Source organism: Cebus imitator, unplaced genomic scaffold (genome assembly GCF_001604975.1).
Source record: "Cebus imitator isolate Cc_AM_T3 unplaced genomic scaffold, Cebus_imitator-1.0 Scaffold651, whole genome shotgun sequence".
NCBI lineage: Eukaryota > Metazoa > Chordata > Mammalia > Primates > Cebidae > Cebus > Cebus imitator.
In genome coordinates this window covers 274,663-302,626 of record NW_016107966.1, presented here as the reverse complement: position 1 = coordinate 302,626, position 27,964 = coordinate 274,663, and the positions used below count along the sequence as shown (strand labels likewise).

The following is a 27,964-nucleotide window of genomic DNA, read 5'->3' as shown; positions in this document are numbered from 1 at the left end:
AAAATAAAAAAAACAATTTAGGAATATCCCTAACCAAGGGTGAAAGACTTCTACAAGGAAAACTACCAAACATTGCTGAAAGAACTCATAGGTAAAACAAACAAATGGAAACATCCCATGCTCATGGATGGGTAGAATCAATATTATGAAAATTGCTATATTGCCAAAAGCAGTACAAATTCAATGCAATTCCCATCAAAATACCTCAGTCATTCTTCACAGAATGAGAAAAAAATTCAAAAATTCATATGGAACCAAAAAAGAGCCCACATAGCCAAAGCACAACTAAAGAAAAATAACGTATCTGGAGGCATCACACGACCTGATTTCTAACTCTATTGTAAGACAATAGTCACCAAAATAGCATGGTACTGGTATAAAATGTGCACATAGACCAATGGAGCAGAATAGAAACCCCAGAAAGAAACCTTAAATACTAACAGCCAACTGATCTTCCACAAAGCAAGCAACATAAAGTGGGGAAAGGACATGCTGTTCAACAAATGGTTCTGGGATAATTGGCAAGCCATATGTAGGAGAATGAAATTGGATTCTCATCTCACATCTTATACAAAAATCAAGATGGATCAAGGACTTAAATCTAAGACCTGAAACTGTAGACATTCTAGACAATAACATTGGAAAAACCATTCTAGACATTGGCTTAGGCAAGGATTTCATGACCAAGAACCCAAAAGCAAATGTAAGAAAAACAGATAAATAGCTGGGACTTAATAAAACTAAAGAGCTTTTTTTTTTTTTTTTTTTAAGACGGGGTTTCACCATGTTGGTCAGGCTGGTCTTGAACTCCCGACCTCAGGAGATCCGCCCGCCTTGGCCTCCAAAGTGCTTGGATTACAGGCATGAGCCACTACACCTGGCCAACTAAAGAGCTTTTTCGCACAGCAAAAGAAACAGTCAGCAGAGTAAACAGACAACCCACAGAGTAGGAGAAAATCTTCACAATCTATACAGCTGACAAAGGACTAATATCCAGAATCTACGACGAACTCAAACTAGCAAGAAAAAAACAATGCCACCAAAAAGTGGACTAAGGACATGAATGGACGGTTCTCAAAAGAAGATAATACAAATGGCCAACAAACGTGAGAAAATGCTTAACATCACTAATGATTAGGGAAATCCAAGTCAAAACCACAATGTGGCTGGGCATGGTGGTGGCTCACACCTGTAATCCCAGTACTTTGGGAGGCCGAGGCGGGTGGATCACTTGAGGTCAGGAGTTTGAGACCAGCCTGGCTAACATTGTGAAAACCCGTCTCTACTAAAAATACAAAAATTAGTTGGTGGTGGGGGCCTGTAATCCCAGCTACTTGGAGGCTGAGGCAGGAGAATCACTTGAACCTGGGAGGTGGAAGTTGCAGTGAGCCGAAATCGCACCATTGCACTCCAGCCTGGGCGACAGGGCGAGACTTATCTCAAAAATAAATAAAAATAAATAAATTTGCTCATGCTCTATTTACTTTTTGCATATCTTCCATTTATATCATAGGTTTTAGATATGCTCATAAATGGAAAATGATTTAAGTAAAAACTATATATAATTGATCATAGAGCAATCTGAGAGCTCAATTCACATGTATTTTTACTATTTGAGTGGATTATTTGGACATGTTAAATATTTAGTTGTAGTATCTGATTTTGGTGGACTTCATTAGCATAATGTGATAATTGCATGAGACTAAACTGTGGTCACTGCTAGTTGTTTTTGAATAACTCAGAGGGAGAAATTCCAAACAAATCTGTGTCTCACTTTGTACTACATGTGTCTGAATTTTATTAATAAATGATAATGTTAATAAATTATAAATAAAAGCAGTAAGAATATTAATAGCAGTAAGTAAAATTACTAATCTGCTTTTTTTTACAAACTAGTTGATTTTTCTAGAATTAGAGAAGTAAACCTTTCTTTTTTTTTTTTGAGCCAGGATCTGGCTCTCTGTTGCCCAGACTAGAGTGAAAGATTTGTTGTGTTTTATTTTTAAAGATGGGGAGAATAGTAACATGTTGCATACTGATAGGATAACATGTTGCATGCTGATAGGAATGAGCCAATAAAAAAAGAAAAGGGTGAAATTGGTGGAGTGTCCTTAATTTATAAGGGAGGGTTATAGGGTCTGGGCATGCAAGGTTATCAGTTAAGAGTAAAAATGGCAGAGGAGGGTTAGAAGTTTGGGGAGAGAAGGAAATGGTGTGAAATAGGAGGTTGAGAAAATGGTTCAGGAAAATAGAATGTGATTGTTGGTCATCAAGTGGGGGGTGTTTGAGGTTTAAGATTGGGGCTTTAAATTAGTGAAATGAGAGGGCATTTGTTGTGTTTTCTCTAGTCATATTAGCAATGCATTGGCAGTCATAGAGTAGGTAGGGAATTGGATTGAATCACAATTGAATTTGCCGTATACGCTAGAAACAAATGCAAATATGACTTCTGGTAGTAAAGCCTGAGAGACTTCTCTCCTCTCCCCTCCCTTCCCTGCCCCTCCTGTTCTTTTTTTTGGAACAGAGTGTGATTTGTCACCCAGGCTGGAGTACAGTGGCATGATTGTACCTCACTGCAGCCTCTGCCTCCTAGGTTCAAGCGATTCTTCTGCCTCAGCCTCCCGAGTAGCTGAGATTACAGGCGCCTGCCATCATGCCCGGCTAATTTGTTTTTTGTATTTTTAGTAGAGATGGGGTTTCACCTTGTTGGCTCCGCAGGTTTCGAACTCCTGACCTCAAGTGATCTGCCCACCTCAGCCTCCCAAAGTGCTAGGATTATAGGTGTGAGCTACCAGGCCCAGCCTACTTCTTTTCTTGAGAGGACTGTAAGGGAGGTAGGCTCCTCAGGTGATAACCAGGTTTTTGTTAGAGTAAGAATGTGAGGGAGGGACTATACTAAATGAGGTTTAGCGTCTTTTAGAGTTTTAGGGAATTTTGCTGATAAAGGACCCTAAGTTTCAGAGAGCAACCTGTGATTTTTATGGCTGGAAAATCTTGGCATAATTTGCTCCTACCTAAGTGAGCCTATTTAAAGGAGGAAGTGGGCTGGGCTCAGCGCTAAATAAATTAATTAATTAAAGGAGGGAATGGAAATTTTGTATGGCGATAAGGAAAGATAGAATTTTGGAATCAGAATTAGAGAGTTGGAGTAAACAAAAGTTTATCATTAGGGTGTCTGCAGGTCTACAGAGAAGAACATGAAGAACTTCACCCATCATAATTTTGTCTAAAATTTTTCTTCTCCTAGGGATTTTATTTTTGAATATAGACTCTTTTTGTTTTGTCCTGATCGCCTGTGTACAGTCATTCATTGCTCAATGGCAGGGATTCATTCTGAGAAATACATCATTAGGCAGTTTGGTTGTGCTAATATCATAGGTTGTACTTACACAAACCTTTGTGTATAGTATAAACCTATGCCATATGGTAGAGCCTATTGTTCTTAGGTAAGACTACAGACCTGTACAACATGTTACTATACTGAGTACCATGAGTAACTGTAATACAGTGGTAAGTATTTGCGTATCTAAATAATGCCAAGCAGAAAAGATACTGTAAAAATACAGTATGAAAGATTTAAAACAATATGCCTGTATAAAGCACTGACCGTGAAAGGAACTTGCAGGACTGAAAGTTGTTCTGAATGAGTCGGTGGTGAATGAATGTGAAAGCCTAGGACATTACTTTATGCTATTATAAACTATAAACTCTGTACACTTTTTTTCTTTTTTCTTTTTTTTTTTTTTTTTTTTGAGCCAGAGTCTTGCTCTGTCCCCCAGGCTGGAGTGCAGTGGCATGATCTCAGCTCACTGCAACCTGCATCTCCTGGGTTCAAGGGATTCTCTTGCCTCAGCCTCCTCAGTAGGTGGGACTATAGGTACTCGCCAGCACACCTGGCTAATTCTTTTGTATTTTTAGGAGAGGTGGAGTTTCACCATGGTGACCAGGCTTGTCTTGAACTCCTGACCTGAAATGATCCACTTACCTTGGCCTTCCAAAGTACTGGTATTATAGGCATGAGCCACTGCGCTGGCCACAAAAATATTTTTATTAGTAGTAAATTAAACTTAGCTTACCATAACTTTTTTTTTTTTAACTTTACAAACTTTTTAATTTTTAAAAAACTTTTTAACTGTTTTGTAATAAGACTTAGCTTAAAAGATAATCCCATTATGCAATTGCACAAAATATTTTGTTTATATTCTTTTTTTTTTTTAATTTTTTNAGACGAGGTTTCACCATGTTGGTGAGGCTGGTCTTGAACTCCCAACCTCAAGTGATCCACCCGCCTTGGTCTCCAAAGTGCTTGGATTACAGGCATGAGCTACCACGCACGGCCTGTTTATAGTTTTATTCTATACATTTTTTTCTATTTTAAATATTTATTTTTCTTACTTTTAAAATCTTTTGTTCAAACCCAGGATACACACATGTTAGCTTAGCGCCTGTACAGGGTCAGGATCATCAATATCACTGTCTTTCACCTCCACATCTTATCCCCATTGGAAGATCTTCAGGAGCACTAAATGACACATGGAACTATCATTTTCTGTAATAACAGTGCCTCCTTCTGGAATACCTCCTGAAGGACCTGCCTGAGACTGTTTACTTAAAATAGAATATACTCTAAAATAACAATAAAGACCATAGTGGCTTATGCTATTAATCTCAGCTACTTGGGAGGCTGAGGTGGGAGGATAGCTTGAGCCTAGGGGTTCGAGGCCGTAGTAAGCTATAATTGCACCACTGCACTCCAGCCTGAGCAACAGACCCTATTTAAAAAAAAAAAAAAAAAAATCTAAAGTATAGTCTAGTAAATACATAAGCCAGTAACATAATTATTGATTACCATTATCAAATATTATATACTCTACATAATTGTATGTGCTGTACTTTTAATGACTAGTAGCACAGTAGGCTTGTTTATACCAGTATCACCACAAATGTGAGTTTGTGTTGTGCTACAATGGCTGTGTTGATCATAGGTGATAGGAATTTTTCAGCTTCATGATAATCTTATGGAGCCATCATATATGTGGTCTTTTGTTGACCTCAATCCAATATTGGTATGCAGTATATGTGTATATATGTATGTTTATTAGATAGGAGGATGAAGGCCAAGAGTTTTGTTCTTCCTCTTAAGCTCAGTACATACTGTCTAATCAGTACATAATGCCTCATATGCTGTGGTTCTCTTTTCTGTCACTCAACAATATCAATATACAGAGTTTGGAGATCCAGGCAGAAGTTTAAGTGGAGGTATAAAAAATTATTTTAAAAAAATATTTTAAATTTGAAACAATTTCAGATTTACTGAAAGGACAGTATAAAAACTTGTAAACCTTCACCAGCCAAGTTTTTCTAGTACCTAACTTTCTATTCTCTATATGTGTATTTATATGTGTGTAAAATACTTTTTTCTGAATATTTGAAAATAAAAATTTCTCCTGAACTGTTATACTTTCTAAGGCTTGTCTACTTAACAAGGATATATTTTTTCTTTTTTTGATACAGGGTCTCACTTTGTCACCAGGCTTGATCTTGGCTTACTGTAGCCTCAACCTTCTGGGTTCAAATGAACCTCTTGCCTTAGCTCCCCCCAAGTAGCTGCTACTACTGGTGCATGCCACCACACTCGGCCAATTTTTTGTAGAGACAGGGTTGTGCCAAGTTACCCAGGCTGGTCTTGAATTCCTGAGCTCCAGCAATCTGCCCCCATTGGCTTCCCAAAGTCCTGAGATTACAAGCAAGAGCCCCTGCGCCTGGCCTACTTAACATGTTTTGAAATGTTTTGACACAGAGTTGTTGATGGTATCCTCTTATTGTTATTTTCTTGCTTTTCTTTCTTTAGTAAAGTGAAAGCAGGTTTATTAGGAGAATAAACAAAAGAATGGCTAGTCCATAGGTAGAGCAGTCCTGAGGGCTGCTGGTTGCCCACTTGTATGGTTATTTCTTGATTATATGCTAAGCAAGGAGTGGAATATTCATGAGTTTTCTGGGAAAGGGGTGGCACTTCGCAGAACTGAGGGTCTTCCCCCTTCTGGACGTTGCCATGGCATCTGTAAACTGTCAAGGTGTTGGTTAGAGTGTCTTTTAGCATGCTGGTGCATTATAATTAGCATATAATGAGCAGTGAGGATGACCAGAGGTCTACTCTCTCACCATCTTGGTTTTGGTGGGTTTTGGCTAGCTTTTTTACTGCAACCTGTTTTATCAGCAGGTTGCAGTAAAACCTGCTGTTTTATGGCCTGTATCTTATGTTGAACTCTTATCTCATCCTGTGACTTAGAATGCCTGATCTGATCTGGAAATGCAGCCCAGCAGGTCTCAGCCTTATTTTACTCAGCCCCTATTCAAGACAGAGTCAGTGTGATTTAAACACCTCTGACATTTCCTCCCTCCCTTTGGTAAGAGAATCGTTCATCCTAAGGGTTGTAGAGAGATGAAGATCCACCTTTTGTCACTTCCTGTTGAATAGGGTGATGATATTCCTGCGTAACTCTTAGGGTCTCTTGTATCCGTGGTAGAGAGGGACTCATTCAGAACACATCAGTATGCTGAGGATCCATAACTCTGAGTTCTGACAAAAGATGATATCTGAAAGATTAATAAGTGTTTAAGAAAAATTGAGTAAGCTTATCCTGCATTCCTATACAAAGAGTACAACAGCAATATATTCCATAACAATAAAGCAAAATAAGTAAAACTATCCCAAGTAAGCTAAATTAGAAGGCCTTCCATGAATTGGCAAGTATTGAAACCAAGCTGATATACAATCACTGATTCCATTATTTGCCCAGAATTAGAATATTGATCCAGATTTTTACATTAGCCATCCCCCCTTTTTTTCTGTGCTTCAGTCAGAGATCACTAGTTCAGGAGTAAACAAGGTCAGCCTAAATTGCAGGGGGGGAACAAAAAAAACAAAAAAACAACTGATGAGACTAGAATCTAGTGACAGGTGTACTATAGTTTAGAACCATAATTTTTTTCTGTCTCCAGTGTCCCATTTTTACTAAGGACAAATTACAGTATGACCCATTTGCTTTGTTATACTTGGCCAGATTATTTGTATAAAGTACAACAAGAATAATTATTTTTCACATAGCCTGTTTAAAATGGCTTTGATGGAACTCTGTTCCATAAGGAATCTCAAATAAGACTTAAAGCTGAGCCCAGCATGGGTTTTTTTCTTTTCTTTTCCTTTTACTCTGTTGCTCAGGCTGGAGTGCACTGGCATGACCTCGGCTCACTGCTGCAGCCTCTGAACTACAACTGCTGAACTACAGATGCGAGCCACCACACTCAGCTAAGTCTGTGCCTCAGCCTCCCGCGTAGTTGGGATTACAGACACTCACCACCAGGCCTAATGTTTTGTATTTGTATTTTATTTTATTGAGATGGAGTCTTGCTCTGTCGCACAGGCTGGCGTACAGTGCGTGATCTCAGCTCACTGCAATCGCTGCCTCCCAGGTTCCAGCGATTCTCCTGTCTCAGCCTCCCGAATAGCTGGGACTGCAGGCGGGTGCCACCATGCCTTGCTAATTTTTGTATTTTTTAGTAGAGATGGGGTTTCACCACATGGGCCAGGCTGGTCTTGAATTCCTGACCTTGTGATTTACCCACCTTGGACTCCCAAAGTGCTGGGATTACAGGTATGAGCTACCACACCCAGCTAATTTTTTGTACTTTTAGTAGAGATGAGGTTTTACCATGTTGGCCAGCTGATCTTGAACTCCTGATCTCAGGTGATCCACCCACCTCGGCCTCCCAGTGTGCTGAGGTTACAGGCATAAGCCACTGCACCCAGCCGTGAGCCATTGTGTCTGGCCTCAGCTGTGGGTTTGTACCCTCAAATACCTATATGTATTGGGTAAATTTCTCTTCTCTTGAGGTCCCAAGATAACTTAGGGCCCCTGGCCTGTCAGAAAGTGACATTCTTTACTTACTACAGATCAGGAACCCTGTACAGGGACTGTGTAGAGAAGGTATGAGGCCAGTTTTCCCAAGTGGCTTTTAATTGGCTCTGCAAGTCAAGTTTGATTCCTTAAAGGAAAGCATACCATTTCAGTGAAAGCCTTGGTAAAATAACCAGTTTCTCCATTCATGTCCTGTTGCAAAAGAAAACAGACAGATTCTTGCTGCGCTTACACAAATATCTTTTGTAGGGCAGGCATGGTGGCTCATGCTTGTAATCCCAGCACTTTGGGAGGCCGAGGTGGGCAGATCATTTGAGGTCAGGAGTTTGAGACCAGCCTGGCCAACATATTGAAACCCCATCTCTACTAAAAGTACAAAAATTAGCTGGGTGTTGTGGCGGGCACCTGTAACCCCAGCTACTTGGGAGGCTGAGGGAGGAGAAGTGCTTGAACCTAGGAGTCAGGTGGAGGTAGGAGTGAGTTGAGATTGTGCCACTGTACTCCAGCCTGGGCAACAGAGCAAAACTATATCAAAACAACAACAACAAAAGCCCAATCTATTGCCATAAGTTATGAATACTCACAAGTAGTCTCCAAATTTTGGAGACATTAAATAAAGAGAAACAAATATGGTCCAAATTTTGTTCATAGGAGTATACTTTACTCAATTGTTAATAGCTGTCAGTAGCTCATAAATTTCCTTGAATCTGAAAAACAAAATAAAGGATCAACAACATTTTAAGCAAAAAAGTAAAAAAAAGATTACATCAGTCTTCCATTAGTTCAGTCCATGAAGTTAACTCCTGTTCTGTTTGATACACATGAACATGCCAGGTCTCTGTGAGAGTCCTGAAAGATTATCCTCTCCTAATGTTACAATCTCCAGAGTTATCAGAAACCTGTATTTAAGAGCACCTGTGAAAGTCTTATAGCTGATTGTAAACTACCTTTTGAAGAGGATCAAAACATGACAACAGTTGTAGGTTTATGACAAAAAGTATTAGGACAGCCATAGTCAAAGACACAATTGACAAAGAATTTTGGTTACCTTTGTGGCACATAATAATTTAACATGGTAATTATAATTATTACTGATAAGGTACATTAAATCATATCAGAGTTATAGGAGCTTTTCATAATTTTGAAACACATAGCAATAACATAGTTATACAAATGCAGCCAAAGAAAGCCAAACACCATTTCATATTTGACAATGCTTCCTGTATGATTTTTTTTAAACAGAAAAATTCTCTATTATTTTTATATAAAATAAGCCAAATTTCACTGTAGGGTTTGTCCACTATTGATGTGTGAAACCCAATTCTTTTTTTTTTTTTTGAGACGGAGTTTCACTCTTGTTACCCAGGCTGGAGGGCAATGGCACGATCTTGGCTCACCGCAACCTCCGCCTCCTGGGTTCAGGCAATTCTCCTGCCTCAACCTCCTCAGTAGCTGGGATTACAGGCACACGCCACCATGCCCAGCTAATGTTTTGTATTTTTAGTAGAGACGGGGTTTCACCATGTTGACCAGGATGGTCTCGATCTCCTGACCTCGTGATCCACCCGCCTCGGCCTCCCAAAGTGCTGGTATTACAGGTTTGAGCCACTGCACCTGGCCGAAACCCAATTCTTAATAAAACCTTATAGACACATTTATTCAATTTTATTTTTATTTTTTAGTGGGTGACAGAGTTTCCCTCTGTTGCCCAGGCTGGAGTGCAGTGGCAGAATCTCAGTTCACTGCTACCTGTGCCTCCCAGGTTCAAGCAATTCTTCTGCCTCAGCCTCTCTAATAGCTGGAACTACAGATGTGAGCCACCACACCCAGCTAAGTTTTTGTATTTTTAGTAGAGATGGGGTTTCACCACGTTGGCCAGGCTGGTCTCAAACTCCTGACCTTAAGTGATCCACCTACCTTGGCCTCCCAAAGTGCTTAGGATTACAGGTGTGAACCACTGTGCCCAGCCAGAAGCACTTATTTTTAATGAATTAAAGCTCTTTCATGTCACACACACACACAACACATGAATAGATAGATAGGTGATCCATCAGTTGTAAGGTCTTTCATTTGCCAGTTTCTTAATTAGATTACTGGCTTCAAGATAGAGCCCTTGGAGGAACAGAGCAAGGAAAGCATTGAGTTTCTAAGGCCTAGTAATCAGGCACAGGCTGGGGGCCAGGAGCATGTTTCTCGGATTCAGAGGTGCAGAGAGCTGTGTATTCCCCCTAACTGCCATTAGCCACCCCCAAAGTCAGCCAGTTGGTGCTGCAGTCTATTTCCCTTGGGTTGGGGTTCTCAGTATCATTCCTTTGTGGTTCACCAGAAAGATATTACAGGAAAGGGTCCCAATCTATACCCCAGGGGAGGGTTCTTGGATCTTGTCCAAGACAGAATTTGAGGCAAATCCATATAGTAAAGTGAAAGCAAGTTTATTAGGAAAGTAAATAAACAAAAGAATGGCTACTCCACAGGAAGAACAGCTGATTATTTTCTGTTTTATCTTTAAATTGTCTTGTATCTTTTCACTCTATTACTTGTGCTGTCACTGCTGCCACCGCCACTACTGGTGCTGCTGCTGCTGCTTCCTCTTCCTCTTCTACTTCTTCCTCTTCCTTTTCCTTTTCTTCTTCTTCTTTCTCCCTTCTTCCTTCTTTTCTCACTCTGTCACCCAAGCTGGAGTACAGTGGCATGATCACAGTTCACTGCAACCTCAAAGTCCCTGGGTTCAGATGATCCTCCAATATCAGCCTCCTGAGTAGAGGCTGCCACCACACCTGCCTAGTTTTTTGTAGAGTTGGGGTTTTTCCAGGTTGCCCAGGCTGGTCTGAACTCTTGGACTCAGGTGATCTGCCTGGCTTATTGTTGAGTCTTAATAAAGGTTTACCGATTTTGTTAACGTAGGAACCAACTTTCAACTTTTGCTTGTCTTGCTATTTTATTAAAATCTGTTTACAGATTTTTTTCTTCAAGTTTATCTTTCCTTTGACTTGATTCTTTCAATATATTTGTAAAGTTCGACAGTTAGCTCAATAATTTTAAGCCTTTTTTCAAAATTATTTTTTGAGAGGGAGTCTTGCTCTGTTGCCCAGGCTGGAGTGCAGTGGCACAACTGGGCTCAGTGCAACCTCTGCCTTCCAGGTTCAAGTGATTCTCCTGTCTCAGCCTCCCAAGTAGCTGGGATTACAGGCACCCGCCACCATACCCTGATAATTTTTGTGTTTTAGTAGTGATGGGGTTTCACCATGTTGGTCAGGCTTTTTTTTTTAACTCCTGACCTCAAGTGATCTGCCCACCTCAGCCTCCCAAAGTGCTGGGATTACAGGTGTGAGCCACCCCGCCTGACCTAGCCTTTATTTTCAAATGTAATCACTTAAGCCTATGCATTTTTCTATACATGTACTGTTGGACTGCATTGTAGAGGTTTTCAAATGCATAGAAGTTTTATTATTATTCACTTCTAAGAATTTAATTTTTTTTTTTTTTTTTTTAAGACAGAGTCTTGCTCTGTCACCAGGCTGGAGTGCAGTGGCATGATCTCAGCTCACTGCAACCTCCATCTCCTGGGTTCAAGGGATTCTCCTGCCTCAGCCTCCTGAGTAGCTGGGACTACAGGCATGTGCCACCGAGCCCTGCTAATTTTTGTATTTTTAGTAGAGACAGGGTTTCACCATGTTGGTCAGGCTGATCTCAATCTCTCTCCCTCGCTCTCTCGCTCTCTCTCTCTCATTCCCTCTTTCCTTTCCTTTCCTTTCCTTTCCTTTCCTTTCCTTTCCTTTCCTTTCCTTTCCTTTCCTTTTCTTTTTTCTTTTCTTTCTTTTCTTTTCTTTTCTTTCCACGAGGTTTCACCATGTTGGTCAGGCTGGTCTTGAACTCCTGACCTCAGGTGATCCACTAGCCTTGGCCTCCAAAGTTCTTGGATTACAGGTGTGAGCCACCACACCCGGCCGATCTCAATCTCTTGACCTCGTGATCCATTCGGCTTGGCCTCCCAAAGTGCTAGGATTACAGGCATGAGCCACTGGGCCAAGCCTAGAATTAAAAATTTCTAATTATGAATTTTTGGGTTTTTTTACTCCTCACGTTATATAAAGTATTGAATATTGGTGGTTTAAAAATTTTATTTATATTATGTTAATTGCATTGTGATCAGTGAGTATGATCTGAAAGATACACAGTGTCTGAAATTTGCTGAATCTTATGGTCAAGCATGTGATCAATTTTTTTTTTTTTTTGGAGGCAAAATTTCACTCTTGTTGCCCAGGTTGGAGTGCAGTGGCGTGATCTCGGCTCACTGCAACCTCCACCGGGTTCAAGCAGTTCCCCTGACTCAGCCTCCTGAGTAGCTGGGATTACAGGTGTCCACCACCATACCTGACTAATTTTGTATGTTTAGTAAAGACAGGGTTTCACCATGTTGGTCAGGCTGGTCTTGAACTCCTGACCTCTGGTGATACACTCACCTCAGTGCCCAAATTGTTCGTATTGCAGGTGTGAGCCACCACGCCTGGTCCATGATCAATTTTTATAAATGTCCCATGTGTACTTGAGAAGAATGAATGGATTTTCTGTTTTTAATATAGAGGAACATTATATATTTATTAAGTGAAGCTTGTTAATATATTGTTAAAATCTTCTAAATATTTCTGCTAATGAGTTATTTATTTTTAAGACAAGGGCTTGGCTTGCAGTGGTGTGGTCTTGGCTCACTGCAGCCTTGACCTCCCAGGCTCAAGTGATCCTCTCACTTCAGCCCCCTGAGTAGCCAGGACTACAGATATGTACCACCGCACCTGGCTGACTTTTTAATTGTTTTGTAGAGATGGAGTCTCGCTGTGTTATCCAACTGGTCTTGAACTTATGGACTTACGCAATCCTTCTGCCTTATAGAGTGCTGGGATTACAGGCATGAGCCACCATGCTGGGCTTCTGCTATTAGTTTTTGTTTGATTGACCTCTTAGTAATTGAGGGAAATGTGTTAATCATCTATGAGCCCAGATTTGTCTAATGCTATTAATTTTTTCCTTTATGTATTTTGAAACTATTTCATCTGGTTAATCATATTCAGGATTATCATAGCAATCTGGTGGATTTAACATTTGTAATAACCTTCTCTCTCCCTGTTGCTGTGTAGCATCCATTTTTCTGATACTGTCTTCTAATTAGAATTTGCTTTATGTCTTTTTATTTCTGTATCATTAATGATTCCATGCCCTTATGCTTTAAGTATTTATCTTAGAAATGGAATGTAGCTGGGGTTTATTTTTTATAAATTTATCACTTTTAATTGTCTTTTTTTCAAATTTTTTTGTTTTGTTTTTTTGAGACAGGGTCTGTCACTCTTTCACTCAGGCTGGAGTGTGGTGGCCTGATCATGGCTCACTGCACACTCAGCTTCCTGGGCTTACGGCTTCCTCCTGCCTCAGACTTCCAAGTATCTGGGACTACAGGAGCACAATACCACACCTGGCTAATTTTTTAACTTTTGGTGAAGATGGAGTTTTACCATGTTGTCCAGGCTAGTCTTGACATCTATGGCTAAAATAGTCCCCTCACCTTGGTTCCCAGAATGTTGAGATGACAGGTGTGAGCTACTGTGCCCTGCCAGTTGTCTTTTAAATGGCTCATATCCCAGAACAGTACCAGCCCCTCTTAAGGTTTTTGGTTCACAGTGGGAATCTCAAACTTGGCTTTCCTCCTCTTTGACTATTTGAAGCAATAGTATCTACATAGTACTATTAATTTAATAATCTAAGTCACTTGAGATTTAAGTGGAATTATTCTGATGTTTTGGGATACCATCCTCAGTAAGACTATAATAAATAGTAAATGAAATGTAGTAAATAGTAAATTAAAAATTATGTAGTATATAAGTGTTTATGTATTTATTGTGAAATTGTTTCCTTCTTATTTAGTGGGTTAACTTGTAAACAGTGCTTTAAAATATTTTGTTTTAGTCCCAGAAATCCTGGATAGAAAGCACTTTGACCAAGAGGGAATGTGTATATATTATACCAAGTTCCAAGGACCCTCACAGGTAAGCACACCTTTGTTACTTCTGGGTTCTTCTAGAAATTTTAGTGTAAATTATATTGTTATTTCTTTATTGGAAAAAAAAAACACTAAATAAATTATTTGTAGTTAGTTACTTCTTATAGTTACTGTTAATTATTTAATTTGGGAGGGATGGGGGGAGGAAACAGCATTGAAATTCAGTATTTTGGAGTCCTTATTGCCATTTACAGCATACAATCTCTTCTTTGAAGTGTTCCTCCATCTCTAAACTCCCTCAGATCATAGTGTAGTGTTTTACAGAGGTTAGAGTATTAAGATCTTTTTTTTGCTTAACGGATTCACTGATATTGGGAATTTACATTTGTTTACCTATTGGCATCTACTGAGTATCCAACACTGTGGTTCATGTTGAAGAAAACAATATGAACCTAATAGTCATTCTTTTTGTTTGCCAATATACGGATGCAGATTATTATTTACTGAAAAATCTATTATCAGAGACTATGGGTGTCTGTGTCTTTGGTCTTTTAAAACAGCTTTGATAATAGAAAAAAAATGAGTAAAGGACATTAAGTTAGTAACCAAAGAAAAAGTTGAGCTCATGAAATAAGAAACGTTTTTGCTAAAATTATTCTTTTTACCTTTTTTTTTGAAACAGAGTCTTACTCTGTCACCCAGGCTACTCCATTTCCTGCATTCAAGTGATTCCCCTGCTTCAGCCTCCCGAATAGCTGGGATTACAAGTGTGTACCACTACGCCTGGCGAGTTGCTGAATTTTTAGTAGAGACAGGGTTTCACCCCGATGGCCAGACTGGTCTCGAACTCCTGACCTCAGGCGATCCACCCGCCTTGGCCTCCAGAAGTGCTGGGATTACAGGTGTGAGCCACTGCGCCTGACAAATTTTTCTTTTTTCTAAGGCCTAAAGATAGAAAAAAGCTTAAACAAGGAAATCTAAGATATAGTTATTTCCTAACCTATAGACCTCTTCATGGGCACTTAGAAAACATGAAAATCAATTGACAAAAGTATTTGCAAGATTTTTGAATCTTCTTTTATTTTCCATCTTCAATTATACTTTGTTCTCTATCCACTTACCTTCTCTGCTGCTTTTATTTCTATTAGATGTATAACACTTAGAAAAACATAGCTAATAGACAATTTTAATTAACTGAAATCTCTTTACATTATAGAGTATGTCACTATTCTTGTTTTTAGTGGGTACTTAGTAAATATTTGTTGAACAGAATTTCTAAAACCTTTTGTTATATTACATAAATGTAAATTTGTGTAATTTAATTTTAAATTTCTCTTTAACATTTAAAAAATTCATTTTGAAGCCGGGTGTGGTGGCTCACGCCTGTAATCCCAGCACTTTGGGAGGCAGAGGCGGGTGGATTACCTGAGCTCAGGAGTTCAAGACCACCCTGGGCAACATGGTGAAACCCTGTCTCTATTTAAAAAAAAAAAAGAGAAGAAAACAAAAAGAAAAAAAGTAAAAAATTCGTTTTGAATGGATCTCTTGCAACAAACACATTTCCATTGTAAGTGTAATGTGCATGATACATTTTAAAAACTTTTGAGAAACAGAAAGTTGGCTCAGTACTTAGAGTTTCAATACATTAAGACTGTCAATAACATCTGGTGGCTTTATTTTTAATTTTTCCTCATTGTATTTGTTTTTGTTTTAAAATATAGCTGCATTCAGTCTGTATGCAAAATGTTTTTTTGTACCACAGATATTTTATAAGAATGATAGTTAATAGGCCAGGCACAGTGGCTCATGCCTGTAATCCCAGCACTTTGGGAGGCTGAGGTGGGTGGATCACTGGGTCAGGAGTTCGAAACCAGCCTCGCCAACATGGTGAAACCCCGTCTCTACTAAAAATACAAAAATTAGCAGGTATGGTGGTGGGTGCCTCTAATCCCAGCTACTTGGGGGACTGAGGCAGGAGAATCGTGTGAAATTGGAAAGCGGAGGTTGCAGTGAGCCAAGATTGCGCCACTGCACTCCAGCCTGGGCAACAAGAACGAAACTTTGTCTCAAAGAAAAGCACTGGCAGTTAATATTCTGTTACTGTGTATACCACAATTTATATACCTGTTCTACTACTGAGCAATTGAATAGTTTTCCATTTTTAGCCATTTTAAATTAAAATGAGGCCACAATGAAGATCTTTGTGGATACAACCTTTTTTTACTTAAGATTTTCCCCCTTTAGGTTATGCAATGCCAAAATCTTTTCAAAAGTATTAAATCAATATAAATGATCACCCAGTTGTGAATGAGATTGTCTGCTTTGCTGAGTAACGACTAGAGTAACATCTTCCATCACCGTCAATAAAATGTGATAAGTAGAAAATAGTATATATGTATTTTTTTTTTTTAGGCTGGGCATGGTGGCTCATACCTGTGATTCCAGCATTTTGGGAGATTGAGTCAGGCAAAGTCTGCCTTCTGGGTTAAAGTGATTCTCCTGCCTCACCTACCCGAGTAGCTGGGACTGCAGGCATGTGCCACCACGCCTGGTTAGTTTTTTGTATTTTTAGTAGAGACAAGGTTTCACCACGTTGGTCAGGCTGGTCTCGAACTCCTGACCTCAGGTGATCTGCCTGCTTCAGCCTCCCAAAGTGTTGGGCCGTGCCTGGCATACATTTATTTATTTATTTTTAATTGACAGTAATTATAATAGTATATATTTTAAATTTGTATTTACTTACTATTGAAAAAATATTTTATGTTTTTAAAATATCTCTCAAGTTTTAAAATAAATTCTATAAACATTTTTGATCAGTTCTTTTTGGATCATTAAAATAGATAACCTTAACATCTCTTCCAATTATTAGGTTCTATGATTTATTCTGATTTCTTAGTACTTATTAAAGACATGTTTTATTACTACGTCATATCACATTTCTCAGCCAGAGAGGATAAATGACATTTCCCAAGTCACATGGCTGTTCATAAAGATAGGATTAGTATTTAAGCCTCCTTAGTTCAGTGTGCCAGTTCTAAAATAAAACACCGATTTTCTCCCATAGAAATTGTTTTGCTTTATTAAAAAAATAGATTGTGTTATCATTAAGGAGTCTATTTCCTATGGGTTTATTAATTCTACTTTGCAATGGAAATAATAAAAGCACTCAAGTTGTTAAAGAAATTCCAAGTTGTTTTTAAGTATCCCCACCTTTAACCATTCATATGAGACATAATTTATAAACACAGTGAGCTGGTCACTTCTTTCCGCACTAGTTGAATTCTTATTTTTATGTGAATAGGTAATTCACACTTGGTTCAGAACTTAAAATACTATAAGTAAAAGTTTCCTTTCTACCACTGTGCTTTAGCTGTCAGTTAGTTCCCCTTGCTAATAAAAATCTGATGCTATCCATTCCTTGGAATGCCTTCCAGAAAGTTAGATACAATCTTTGCATGTCCAAGCAGATGTTTATCCCCCTCCCTCTTTAAAATATATAGTGTAGCCCATTGCGTCTGTAACTTATCTTGGCGATCCCTAGTTTGTTAATTGTTTCATCCTAATTATGTCTGAATTATAATTTGTTTTAGTAATCCCTTATTGATGAACACTTTAGCTATTTTCACTTTTTCTTTTGGCCGTTAGAAAAAAAATGCTGCAGTCGGTAACCTTATACAGTTTGCATTTTATACGTATACTACAAATATGTTTTAGCCTGTACTTTTAGAATTGGAATTAGTGTGTGAGAGTTAACGTTTTTTATTTTGATGAATATTGCCAATTGGCCTTCCATAGTGATTATATAAATACATACTGTCACCCACTGATACGAGACTACCTCTCTCTGTATTCTCGCCAAGATAGTATCTTTCTTTTTTTTTTTTTTTNTTTTTTTTTTTTTTTGGAGACAGGTTTTCACTATGTCACCCAGGCTGCAGTGCAGTGGGCCATGATCATGGCTCACTTTAGCCTTGACCTCCTGTGTTCAAGCAATTCTTCCACCTCAGCCTCTCTAGTAGCTAGGACTATAGGCCTGCACTACTACCCCTAGCTAATTTTTTGTGGTTTTGTAGACATGGAGTTTCACCATGTTGCCCAGGCTGGTCTTACCTGGACTCAAGCAATTCATCTGCGCCTCCCAGAGTGTTGGGATTATAGGTATGGACCACCGCACCCAGCCAAGATAAGGTCTTAAAATATGCTTTAAAAGTCTTTTGTAATCAAATAATCTTCTTGTGTATGTTTTCATTATGAACTGTCGGTTCGTTTAGTTTTCCTTTATAATTTTGGATCTTAAAAATTGATTTGCTGGATGCCTGTAATCCCAGCACTTTGAGAGGCCGAGGTGGGCAGATCACCTGAGATCAGGAGTTCAAGACCAACATGACCAACATGGCAAAAACCTGTCTCCACTAAAAATACAAAATTAGCTGGGTGCAGCAACTCAGTGTAATCCCAGAGCTTTGGGAGGCCAAAGCGAGCCAATCACTTGAGGTCAGGAGACTAGCCTGGCCAACATGGCGAAACCCTGTCTACTAAAAATACAAAAATTAGCCAGGTGTGGTGGCAGGTGCCTGTAATCCCAGCTGCTCAGGAGGCTGAGACAGAGGAATTGCTCTAACCTGGGAGGTGGAGGTTGCAGTGAACCTAGATCATACCATCGCGCCCCAGCCTGGAAGACAAGAGAGAAACTGTGTCTTAAAAAAAAAAAATTGATTTGAGGAAGCTATTTTTTTGTTGTTTGTCCTTAGACTTTATTACTGGCAGATTTTCGCCACATATAAATGTTGTATTTCTATGCAGTTAAATCAGGCAGTGTTTTATAGTTTCTGGATTTTATGTCACAACTAATTATATTTAAAATATTGAAATATCAGTTAAAATAGAGTTATTTGAATTATAAGCGAAGGTATAATCATCTGATATGTACTGAAAATTTAAACTAAGTATATAATTTTTCTTTGTATTTTATGCACTTTATATGCTTTAGTTTAAAATCAGAACTTTTTCCCCTGAAATAACTTATTTACCGTTTTGTGTTCAATAGATGCCTTCCAGGATGTCAAATTTGTCAGCAACTTGTCAGGTAAGTTTGACCTAACTACCCTGCACAAATTTTGAAAAATAAATGTAATCTATTAGAAATATGAGTTAGAATACAATGGCATGAAATTCACATGCTATTATATTTGATGGGTACTTTACCTAGACTTGGAAGGTGAAGGGTCAGACAAAACTGTTTGAAACTCAGGTGAAGCTACCTAAGAAGAGTTGTAAAGTTGTGTCCATTGGGCAAAAGTTGAAGGACAGGAATTTTAGGCAGTGAGAGCAGTGTGCGGGAAGGTCTGATAGTGAAAGAAATCATGGTTCTTTTAGGAAACTGCAGAATGTTAGATGTTCAGATGGGGATTTGAGAGATTTGAGCCTGGAAAAATAAGAACCAGATCATTTGAGCTTTTTGTCTCATTTATTAATTTTTTATTGTTTTTTTTTTCTCCTCCTCCTCTTCCTAATTTTTTATTGTTAATAGAATTTCAGTTACTCTACAAGGCTTTTTGTATACTTGCACATACTTATGATTTTCATGTTAAAAGGATGTTATATAGGCAATTAATAACATGCTAGATGTTTTTTTTATTTTTGAGATGGAGTCCTCCTCCGTCACCCATGCTGAAGTGCAGTGGTGCAGTGTTGGCTCACTGCAAACTCCACCTCCTGGCTTGAAATGATTCTCCTGCTTCAGCCTCCTGAGTAGCTGGGATTACAGGTGCTTGCCACCATGCCCAGCTAGTTTATGTATTTTTAGTAGAGATGGGGTTTCGCCATGTTGGCCAGGCTGGTCTTGAACTCCTGACCTCAGGTGATCCACCTGCTTCCGCCTCCCAAAGTGTTAGGATTATAATCAGGAGCCACTGCCCCCGGCCGATTTTATTTTTTGTAAGAGCAGTTTACATTTTTAGATTGAATTAGAAGAAAATAGACCAGTTGCTAAGGTTTTGGAGTGATTCTGGCAAAAAGATGAGAACCTGAAGTAAGATGTTTTTGACAATGAAGAGAAGTAGGCATGTTTGAAGGGATTAATGAGATAAATGCAATAGGATTTGGTGGATGTGAAGAGAAGGGAAGATTTGAGCATGGTAACAACATTTCCTACTTAGCCAACTGAGTAAATTGCAATATGTATTAGGGTCTGATAAGAAAGTAAAAGAGGAAGAAGAGAAGGTCTCTGGGTGGTATACTAGGAATAAAAGTACATAGAATGAGTTCATTTTAGATATATTGAGGAATTTTTCAAGGAAGTTCATAAAACCAAAACAAGCAAAAAACCTGATGGCTCACACCTGTAATCCCAGCACTTGGGGAAGTTGAGGCAGGAGGATTGTTTGAGCCTACGAGTTTGAGACAAGCCCAGGTAACATAGTGAGAAAACACACACACACACAGACACACACACGCACTATCTTGCCATTGCTCAGGAACTTGAGACCACAATAAGCCCTGATCTTCGTGTTACACACACACACACAAACACACACACACACACACACAATCTTGGCATGCTCAGGAACTTGAGACTGCAATGCAATAAGCCCTGATCTCACACACACAAACACACACTCACAAAATATCTTGGCATTTTCAGGAACTTGAGACTGCAATAAGCCCTGATCACACCACAGCACTCCTGACTGGGCAACAGAGCAAGACCCTGTCTCCAAAAAAAAAAAAAAAAAAAAAATCAACTTAAAGACCTGACAGTCTTTCATATTTGCCTCTATACTTACACAACTCCAGTCCTATTATTTCTTCTTACAGATGGTGAGGTTCCATCTGGTGTCACTTGTTTCAGGAGGCCAAAGAGTTCCCTTTATTTAGCATTTCATGTAGTACAGTTATACTGAATAAGAATTTTCTCAGTTTGGTCTAACTAAAAATATGTTTCTTCAGTTTTCATATTTGTAGTGTGTTATCAGTGGATATAGACTTCTGGATTGAGTTTTTTCATGGCAGTAGTTTTTTTCTTTTTTCTTTTTTTTTTTTTGAGATGGAGTCTTGTCCTATTACCCCAGGCTGGAGTGTAGTGGTGTAATCTCCACTTTTTGCAACCTCTGCTTTCCGGGCTCAAGCGATTCTTCTGCTCAGCCTTTCCAGCAGATCTTCTGCCTCATTGCTTTCCAGCACACACTACCATGCCCAGCCAATTTTTGTATTTTTAGTAGAGATGGGGTTTCACCATGCTGGCAGGCTGATCTTGAATTCCTGACCTCCTGACCTGCCTGCCTTGGCCTCCCAAAGTGCTGGATTACAGACATGAGCCACTGCACCCAGTCCATTGCAGCACTTTAAAGATGTCATTATTTTATCTTGTAGCTTTTGTGTCTGACGAGAAGGCAGTTGTCATTACTGTAGTCTCCCTGTGTGGAATGGGTCTTTTTTTATCTCTAGCTACTTTAAAGATTTTTTTTTCTATACCTTTTGTTTTCAACAGCATGTCTGTAATATGCCTGAGTGATTCTCTTTGTACTTATTCTGCTTAATATTTTGCATAAATATTTGCACATTCAGATTTTTAACCTAATTTGGAAGGTTGGTTTTTTTTTTTTTTTTTTTTTTTGAGATGGAGTCTTGCTCTGTTGGCCAGGATGGAGTGCAGTGGTGCAATCTCAGTTTACTGCAACTCCACCTCCCAGGTTTAAGCAGTTCTCCTCCCTCAGCCACCCAAGTAGCTGGGATTTCAGGAACCTGCCACTATTTTGTATTATTAGTAGAGATGGGGTTTCACCATGTTGATCAGGCTGATCTCGAACTTCTGACCTTGTGATTCGATTGACTCAGCTTCCCAAAGTGCTGGGATTACAGGGGTAAGCCACTTCGCCTGGCTGGGAAGGTTTTATTTTTAATTAACTTTTTTTCTTTATCTGGTGTATTGAATAATTTCTATTGATCTGTCTTCAGGTTCACTCACTCTTACGTCTTTCACTCTTTATTTCTGCAGGATGCTGTTTTGTCCATCCAGTGAACTTTCATTTCAAACATTTTTCAGTGCTAGGATTGCTATTTGATTATTGGTTACAGTTTCCATTTCACTGCTGAGATGCCTCATGTGCACTCTCATTACGACTGTCTATTCCTATATGTCCTTCAGCATATTTACAACACCTGCATTAAAGTCTTGTTTACTGATTCTAACATGTGCATCATTTAGGGTCTGTTTCTAGTGACTGCTTTTTTCCTTCATCTTTTTTAATGTATATAGTTAATTTTTTATTATATGTTGCAGATGACCTAGGGGTTCTGGAGTAAATATTCTGTAAGGACTATTTGGTTTCTTTCTGACAGTTGATTAAATTAATTATTGATAGATTATTTTGTCCATTTGGGTTTGATTTTCTTCTTTTAGGGTAATTCTACTTCTGTTTTGAACTTAGTCCTAGGATATAGACCTTCCTCTTAAGGTATAGCTTTTTTCTGGTCTCAACTGAGTTTTCCAGAGGCTCAGTGACGTCTTTGCATGCTGAAATAAAACTGCTGTGTCTTCCAGACCTTTATGACCCAGTTCTCAGATCCACACACAGCAAGTGATTGCTGCTAGGCATCATGGAATCTCTCACAGATACACCTTAGACCATGGCCAAAGACCCATGGTGAATCTCCATGTGAGATTTTTTTTCCTTCTTACCTGTATAGTTCCCTTTTCTCTGATATTCTACAAACTCCAACTGTTTCAGCTGCCTAGAATTCTGTTCTCTACTTCCTTGCTTGGCTCAGTGACTACCATTTTTGCCTAGGTATCATCTCTATGACTGAGAAATTGCCCCCAAGCTGGTGCAAACATGGGGGCTTACCTCACGTATTTTCTTCATTTCAAGGATTACAGCCCCATGTTTCTTCTTGTTCAATGCTTGAAACAGTTATCTCATATATTTTGTACACATTTGTGTCAGGAGTCTCCAAGACCACACCTTGGTTCCGTGATTAGCTGGAATGAATCACAGGCTTAGCATGCAGTGGTACTCTTCATAAGATTTAATAAGCATTATGTTATCTGTGTTGAGGAAATTTCCTCCTTTCCTGGTTTGCTGAAATGTTTATAATGAATAGATGTTCAGTTTTGTCCAGTGCTTTTCTCATTTTCCTTTTTGTGGAGAATGGGGTCTCACTGTATTGCCAAGGCAGGTCTTGAACTTCTGGCCTCAAGCTGTGCTCCCATTTCTGCCTCCTTAAGAGCTGGGATTGCAGGCGTGAGCCACCATCTCTGTTTCTTTTTTCTTTTTGCAGGGAGTGGGGAAACGGGGTCTTACTCTGTGGCCCAGACTGGAGTTCAGTAGCACAGCCACAGCAGATTTGACCTCTCAGGCTCAGATGATCTTTCCAACTCAGCTTCCCAAATATCTGTGACCACTTTTGCATGCCCTGATGCCTGGCTAATTGTTTGTAGTTTTTTGTAGAGAAGGGGTTTTGCCATGTTGCAAGGCTGATCTTGACTCCTGAGCTCAGGTGGTCCTTCCACCTTGGCCTCTCAAAGTGCTAGGTTTACAGGCATGAGCCACTGTGCCCAGCCTAGCCTTTTCCTGTAATGCTAATGCTTTTTCTTTTTTCTTTTTTCCTTTTTTTTGAGATGGGAGTCTCCTTTGTTGCCCAAGCTGATCTAGAACTCCTGGCCTCAAGCAGTCTTCCCATCTCAGCCTTCTAAGTAGCTGGAATTATAGGCTGATTTTATTTTGTTTCTGTTTTTTTTTTTTTCAAACCAGGTTGAGTCTCACCTTATGAAATGAATTGGGAAATGTATCCACTTCTGATTTTTTTTGAAGAATGTGTGTAGAATTGATACTTCCTCCTAAATGTTTGTTGAAATTCACAAGTGAAGGCATCTGGCTTTGAATTTTCATTGTGGGAAGGTCTATTAATGATTTTTTTTCTTTTGAGACAGGGTCTTGCTGTATTGTCCAAACGGAAATGTTAATTTATTTTCCTATTCAGTTTTTCTCATTATTCTGACTTTAGTTTTAATCAACTTTATTGATCTTTTCAACGACAAGCTTTTTGTTTTCTTGATTTTTCCCACTGTTTTTCTTTTTTGTTTGTGTTCTCTCTCCTTTTATTTATTTATTTATTTATATTTATTTTTTTTTTTTTGAGGAAAATCTCGCTGTGTCACCCAGGCTGCAGTGCAGTGGCACAGTCTGGGCTCACTGCAACCTCCGCCTCACAGGTTTAAGTGATTTTCATGCGTCAGTCTCCTCAGTAGCTGGGATTGCAGGCACCTGTCACCACACTTGGCTGATTTTTGTATCTTTAGTAGAGATGGGGTTTCACCATGTTGGCTAAGCTGGTCTCAGACTCCTGAGACAAGCGATCTACCTGCCTCAGCCTCCTGAAGTGCTGAGATTATAGGCATAAGCCACTGCACCCAGCACATTGTGTTCTCTTTATCATATCTTTTCTTCTGCTTACTTTGAGTTTAATTTTCTCTTATTTTTAGTTTTTTTTAGGTAGTTTAGGGGTTTTTTTTTTTAATAGTTTTTAAATTTTTTTCTTTTATTTTTTCTTTTTTTTTCATGTACCAAAAACCTAGTTTTAGCTGATTTCTTTTTCTTTTTTCTTTTTTTTTCAAAAATAATTTTTTTAAACAAAGTTTTAATTTGTGGTCTTTCTATGTTGCCCAGGCTATCACGAACTCCTAGGCTCAAGCTCTTGTCCCACCTTGGCCACCCAAAGTTCTGGGATTACAAGCGTGAGCAGCCACGCTCAACCTAGAAGTTTAGGTTATTATTGCTTGCAGATCTTTGTTGATTTAAACTTAATATACTACAGATTTTTATGTTCTGTCTGTATATGTGTGTGTGTGTATGATTTTATTTTAGTGACTGTCGCCCAGGCTGGAGTGCAGTGGCACAATCATACATAGCTCACCGAACTCCTGGTCTCAAGTAATCTTCCCGCCTCAGCCTCCAGAGTAGTTAGGACTTCAGGCGTGCACCACTACACCCAGCTAATCTTTTTTCTTTTTTATTTTTTTCAGGCGAGTTCAGGGTGGTATGGCCGTAGAACCCAGCTAATTTTTAAAAAATATATTGTTTACCTCTAGATGTTTTAGTTGATTCTTTGAAAAAAAAAAAGTTTTTAAATGTCTTCCCCAATTCTTCCTTTGTCATGCTCATATTTTTTTCCTGCCTTCCTGAGCATGGTCTTTTTTTCTTTAATTTTTTTTTTTTTTTTTTAAAGACAGAGTCTTACTGTGTTGCCAATATCAAATTTTTGGGCTTAAGCAATCCACCTGCCTCAGCCTCCCACTCTATAATCCTAGAGTCTAGGATTATACGCGTGAGCCATCATGCCCAACAAGCATGGTTTTAATAGTTGGAACTCATTTATAATACTTGTTTTTGTATCATTTTCTGATAATTCCATCATCTCTTTCTAGTTGTCATTTAGTGATTTTTATTTACAGTTTTCTGCTTCTTTGCATGCCTAAGTGTTCTTTAAAATTTTTATTTATTTACTTTTTTGAAACGGTCTGTCTCTGTCACCCAGGCTGGAGTACAGTAGCACCATCTCAGCTCACTGCAACCTCTGCCTCCTGGGCTCAAGCAATCCCCTACCTCAGCCTCCCAAGTAGCTTGGACTACAGGCGTGCATCACTGACTTGGAGGGCTGAGGCAGGAGACTGACTTTATATGTTTTCTAGAGATGTGGTTCGCCATGTTGCCCAAGCTGGTCTGAACTCCTGTGCTCAAGCCATCCACTGCTCTCCGTTTCCCAAAGTACTAGGATTACATGTGTGAGCCACCACGCCCGGCCAATGCCTGGGAATTTTTTTGATGGATGCTGAAAACAGTGAATTTTATGTTTTGGGGTGCCTGGATTTGTTACATTCCACTGGGGAGTTTTGGACTTACTGTAGCATGCAATTAGATTACTTTGGATCAGTTTGAACCTTTCAGGTCTTGCTCTTACACTTTGTCAGGGCATGGGCTGTCTAGGTCTAATTTAGTCCTTCTAATTCAATGATACTTTTTCGAGGGCTCTATCATAAACCTTGTGTTTTTGGGTTTTTTTTTCTTGAACTATTATGCCCAAAACCTTGTGTTTTATGAGAACTCTACTCAGGCTGATGGGAACATAAACTGTTCCCTGCCCTTTATAAGCTTCAGAAATTGTTTTGGGTATTGCTGTCTACTAGCTCTTAACTTTGCCTTAAGTAGTTATTCTTTTTTTTGAGATGGAGTCTCACTCTGTCGCCCAGCTGGAGTGCAGTGGCCCGATCTCTGTTCACTACAACCTCTCCTAGGTTCAAGTGATTCTCCTGTCTCAGCCCCCCAAGTAGATGGGATTACAGGCATGCACCACCATGCCCAGCTAAGTTTTTGTATTTTTAGTAGAGACAGGGTTTCACCATGTGGCCAGGCTGGTCTCAAATGCCCAACCTCAGGTGATCTGCCCATCTCGGCCTCTCAAAGTGCTGGGAGTACAGGCATGAGCCACCGAGCCTGGCCAAGTAGTCATTCTTACACATGCTTAAGGAGATCTTCTGCAGATATTTGGAACTTTCTTTTTGTAGCCCCCTCCTTGTTTTGTTTTCTACCTCACAAACTCTAGCTGCCTTGGCTTCCTCAAACTCTGATCTGATTTTAAGATTTTATCAAATCAATGAGACTGCCCAGCTCCATTAGGTTCCTACTTTCTGTGTTATAGTCCAGTATGTACTGCTGGGTAGAATGCCATTCCGCCATTCCTCTTTGTACCCAAGCCTCAGACACCGTTGATCACCGTTTGTCACTATATAGATTAGTTCATGTTTTCTTGAATTTTGTATACATGAAATTATATAAATGTATAATCTTTGGCATCTAGGTTCTTTCACTCAGCATGATGATTTTGAGGTTTATCCATACTGTAGTATCATTAGTGGTTCATTCATTTCTCTTTTTTATTGAACACTTTGAACACTATTTCTTTTTCTTTTTCTTTTCTTTTTTTTATTGAGTTGCAGTCCTGTTTGCTCTTTTGTCCAGGATAGAGTACAGTGGTATGACCAAGGCTCACTGCACCCTTGCTGGGCTCAAGCAAGCCTCTCACCTTAGTCTGCTGAGTATCTGGGACTGCAGATGTAGTCCCATTTGGCTAATTAAAAAAAAAAAAATTTGTCAAGTCAGGGTCTTGCTATGTTTCTCAGGATGGTCTTGAACTTTTGGCCTTGAGGTCCTCCAGTCTCGGCCTCCCACAGTGCCGGGATTACCGCATAAGCCACTACACCCAGTGTAAATACTATTTCTGTTATGTGCCTATACCATGTTTTATAGATGCCCCAGGTTAAATTTGGATGATGACTTCGTCTTAGACTAATTACTTACACTATTTCAGTGCTACATTGAAGGCATTAATATATGGATATCCGAAAATGAAAACGTTTATTTTTATGCTATCTGTTGGTTTATTCATTTTAATTCTGTTTTTTCATTAACTGTAATTTTTTGAAAGGCCTTTTAATCATCTGACCTTTTTCTTTTAGGTGTTTTTGTGGTCGCTTGGTCAAGCAACATGCTTGTTTTACTGCAAGCCTTGCCATGAAATACTCAGATGTGAAATTGGGTGACTATTTTAATCAGGCAGTAGAAGAATGGTCTGTGGAAAAGCATACAGAACAGAGCCCAACGGATGCTTATGGAGTCATAAATTTTCAAGGGGGTTCTCATTCTTACAGAGCTAAGGTATGTCACATATTTGATTTTCTTTTTTACTTCATTTGTCTTGTTATTTACATAATAAACATTATCACAATTTGTGTGGCGACATTGACAGAAAGTTGGTCTCCATCATTTCTTTGCATATCTTAAAGTACAAAGGTACATACAAATATAGAATTGTATCTTTCTGGTGGATTGAACGTTTCATCATTATAAAATGTACTTTGTTTCTTGTCATTTTTCTTGACAAGGTCTGCTTTTTCTGGAATCAGTATAGTTAAGCTATCTTTCTTTTTTTTTGAGACGGAGTTTCGCTCTTGTTACCCAGGCTGGAGTGCAATGGCGCGATCTCGGCTCACCGCAAC

General features: G+C 39.1%; 1 protein-coding gene across 4 annotated transcripts in view; it reads left to right on the top strand.

Moving 5' to 3' along the window:
- TRPM7 (transient receptor potential cation channel subfamily M member 7) overlaps positions 1–27,964 on the top strand; it is a 122,080-nt gene that overhangs the window by 12,480 nt on the left and 81,636 nt on the right. For all 4 annotated transcript variants that reach the window (XR_005198217.1, XM_017517885.1, XM_017517886.2 and 1 more), the window contains exons 2-4: positions 13,878–13,957; positions 18,959–18,997; positions 27,425–27,623. Coding sequence is in view for 3 of the 4 variants with exons in the window: in XM_017517885.1 (XP_017373374.1) it covers positions 13,878–13,957; positions 18,959–18,997; positions 27,425–27,623 (318 nt within the window). In the remaining variant the exon portion in view is untranslated. The remainder of the gene's footprint in view (positions 1–13,877; positions 13,958–18,958; positions 18,998–27,424; positions 27,624–27,964) is intronic.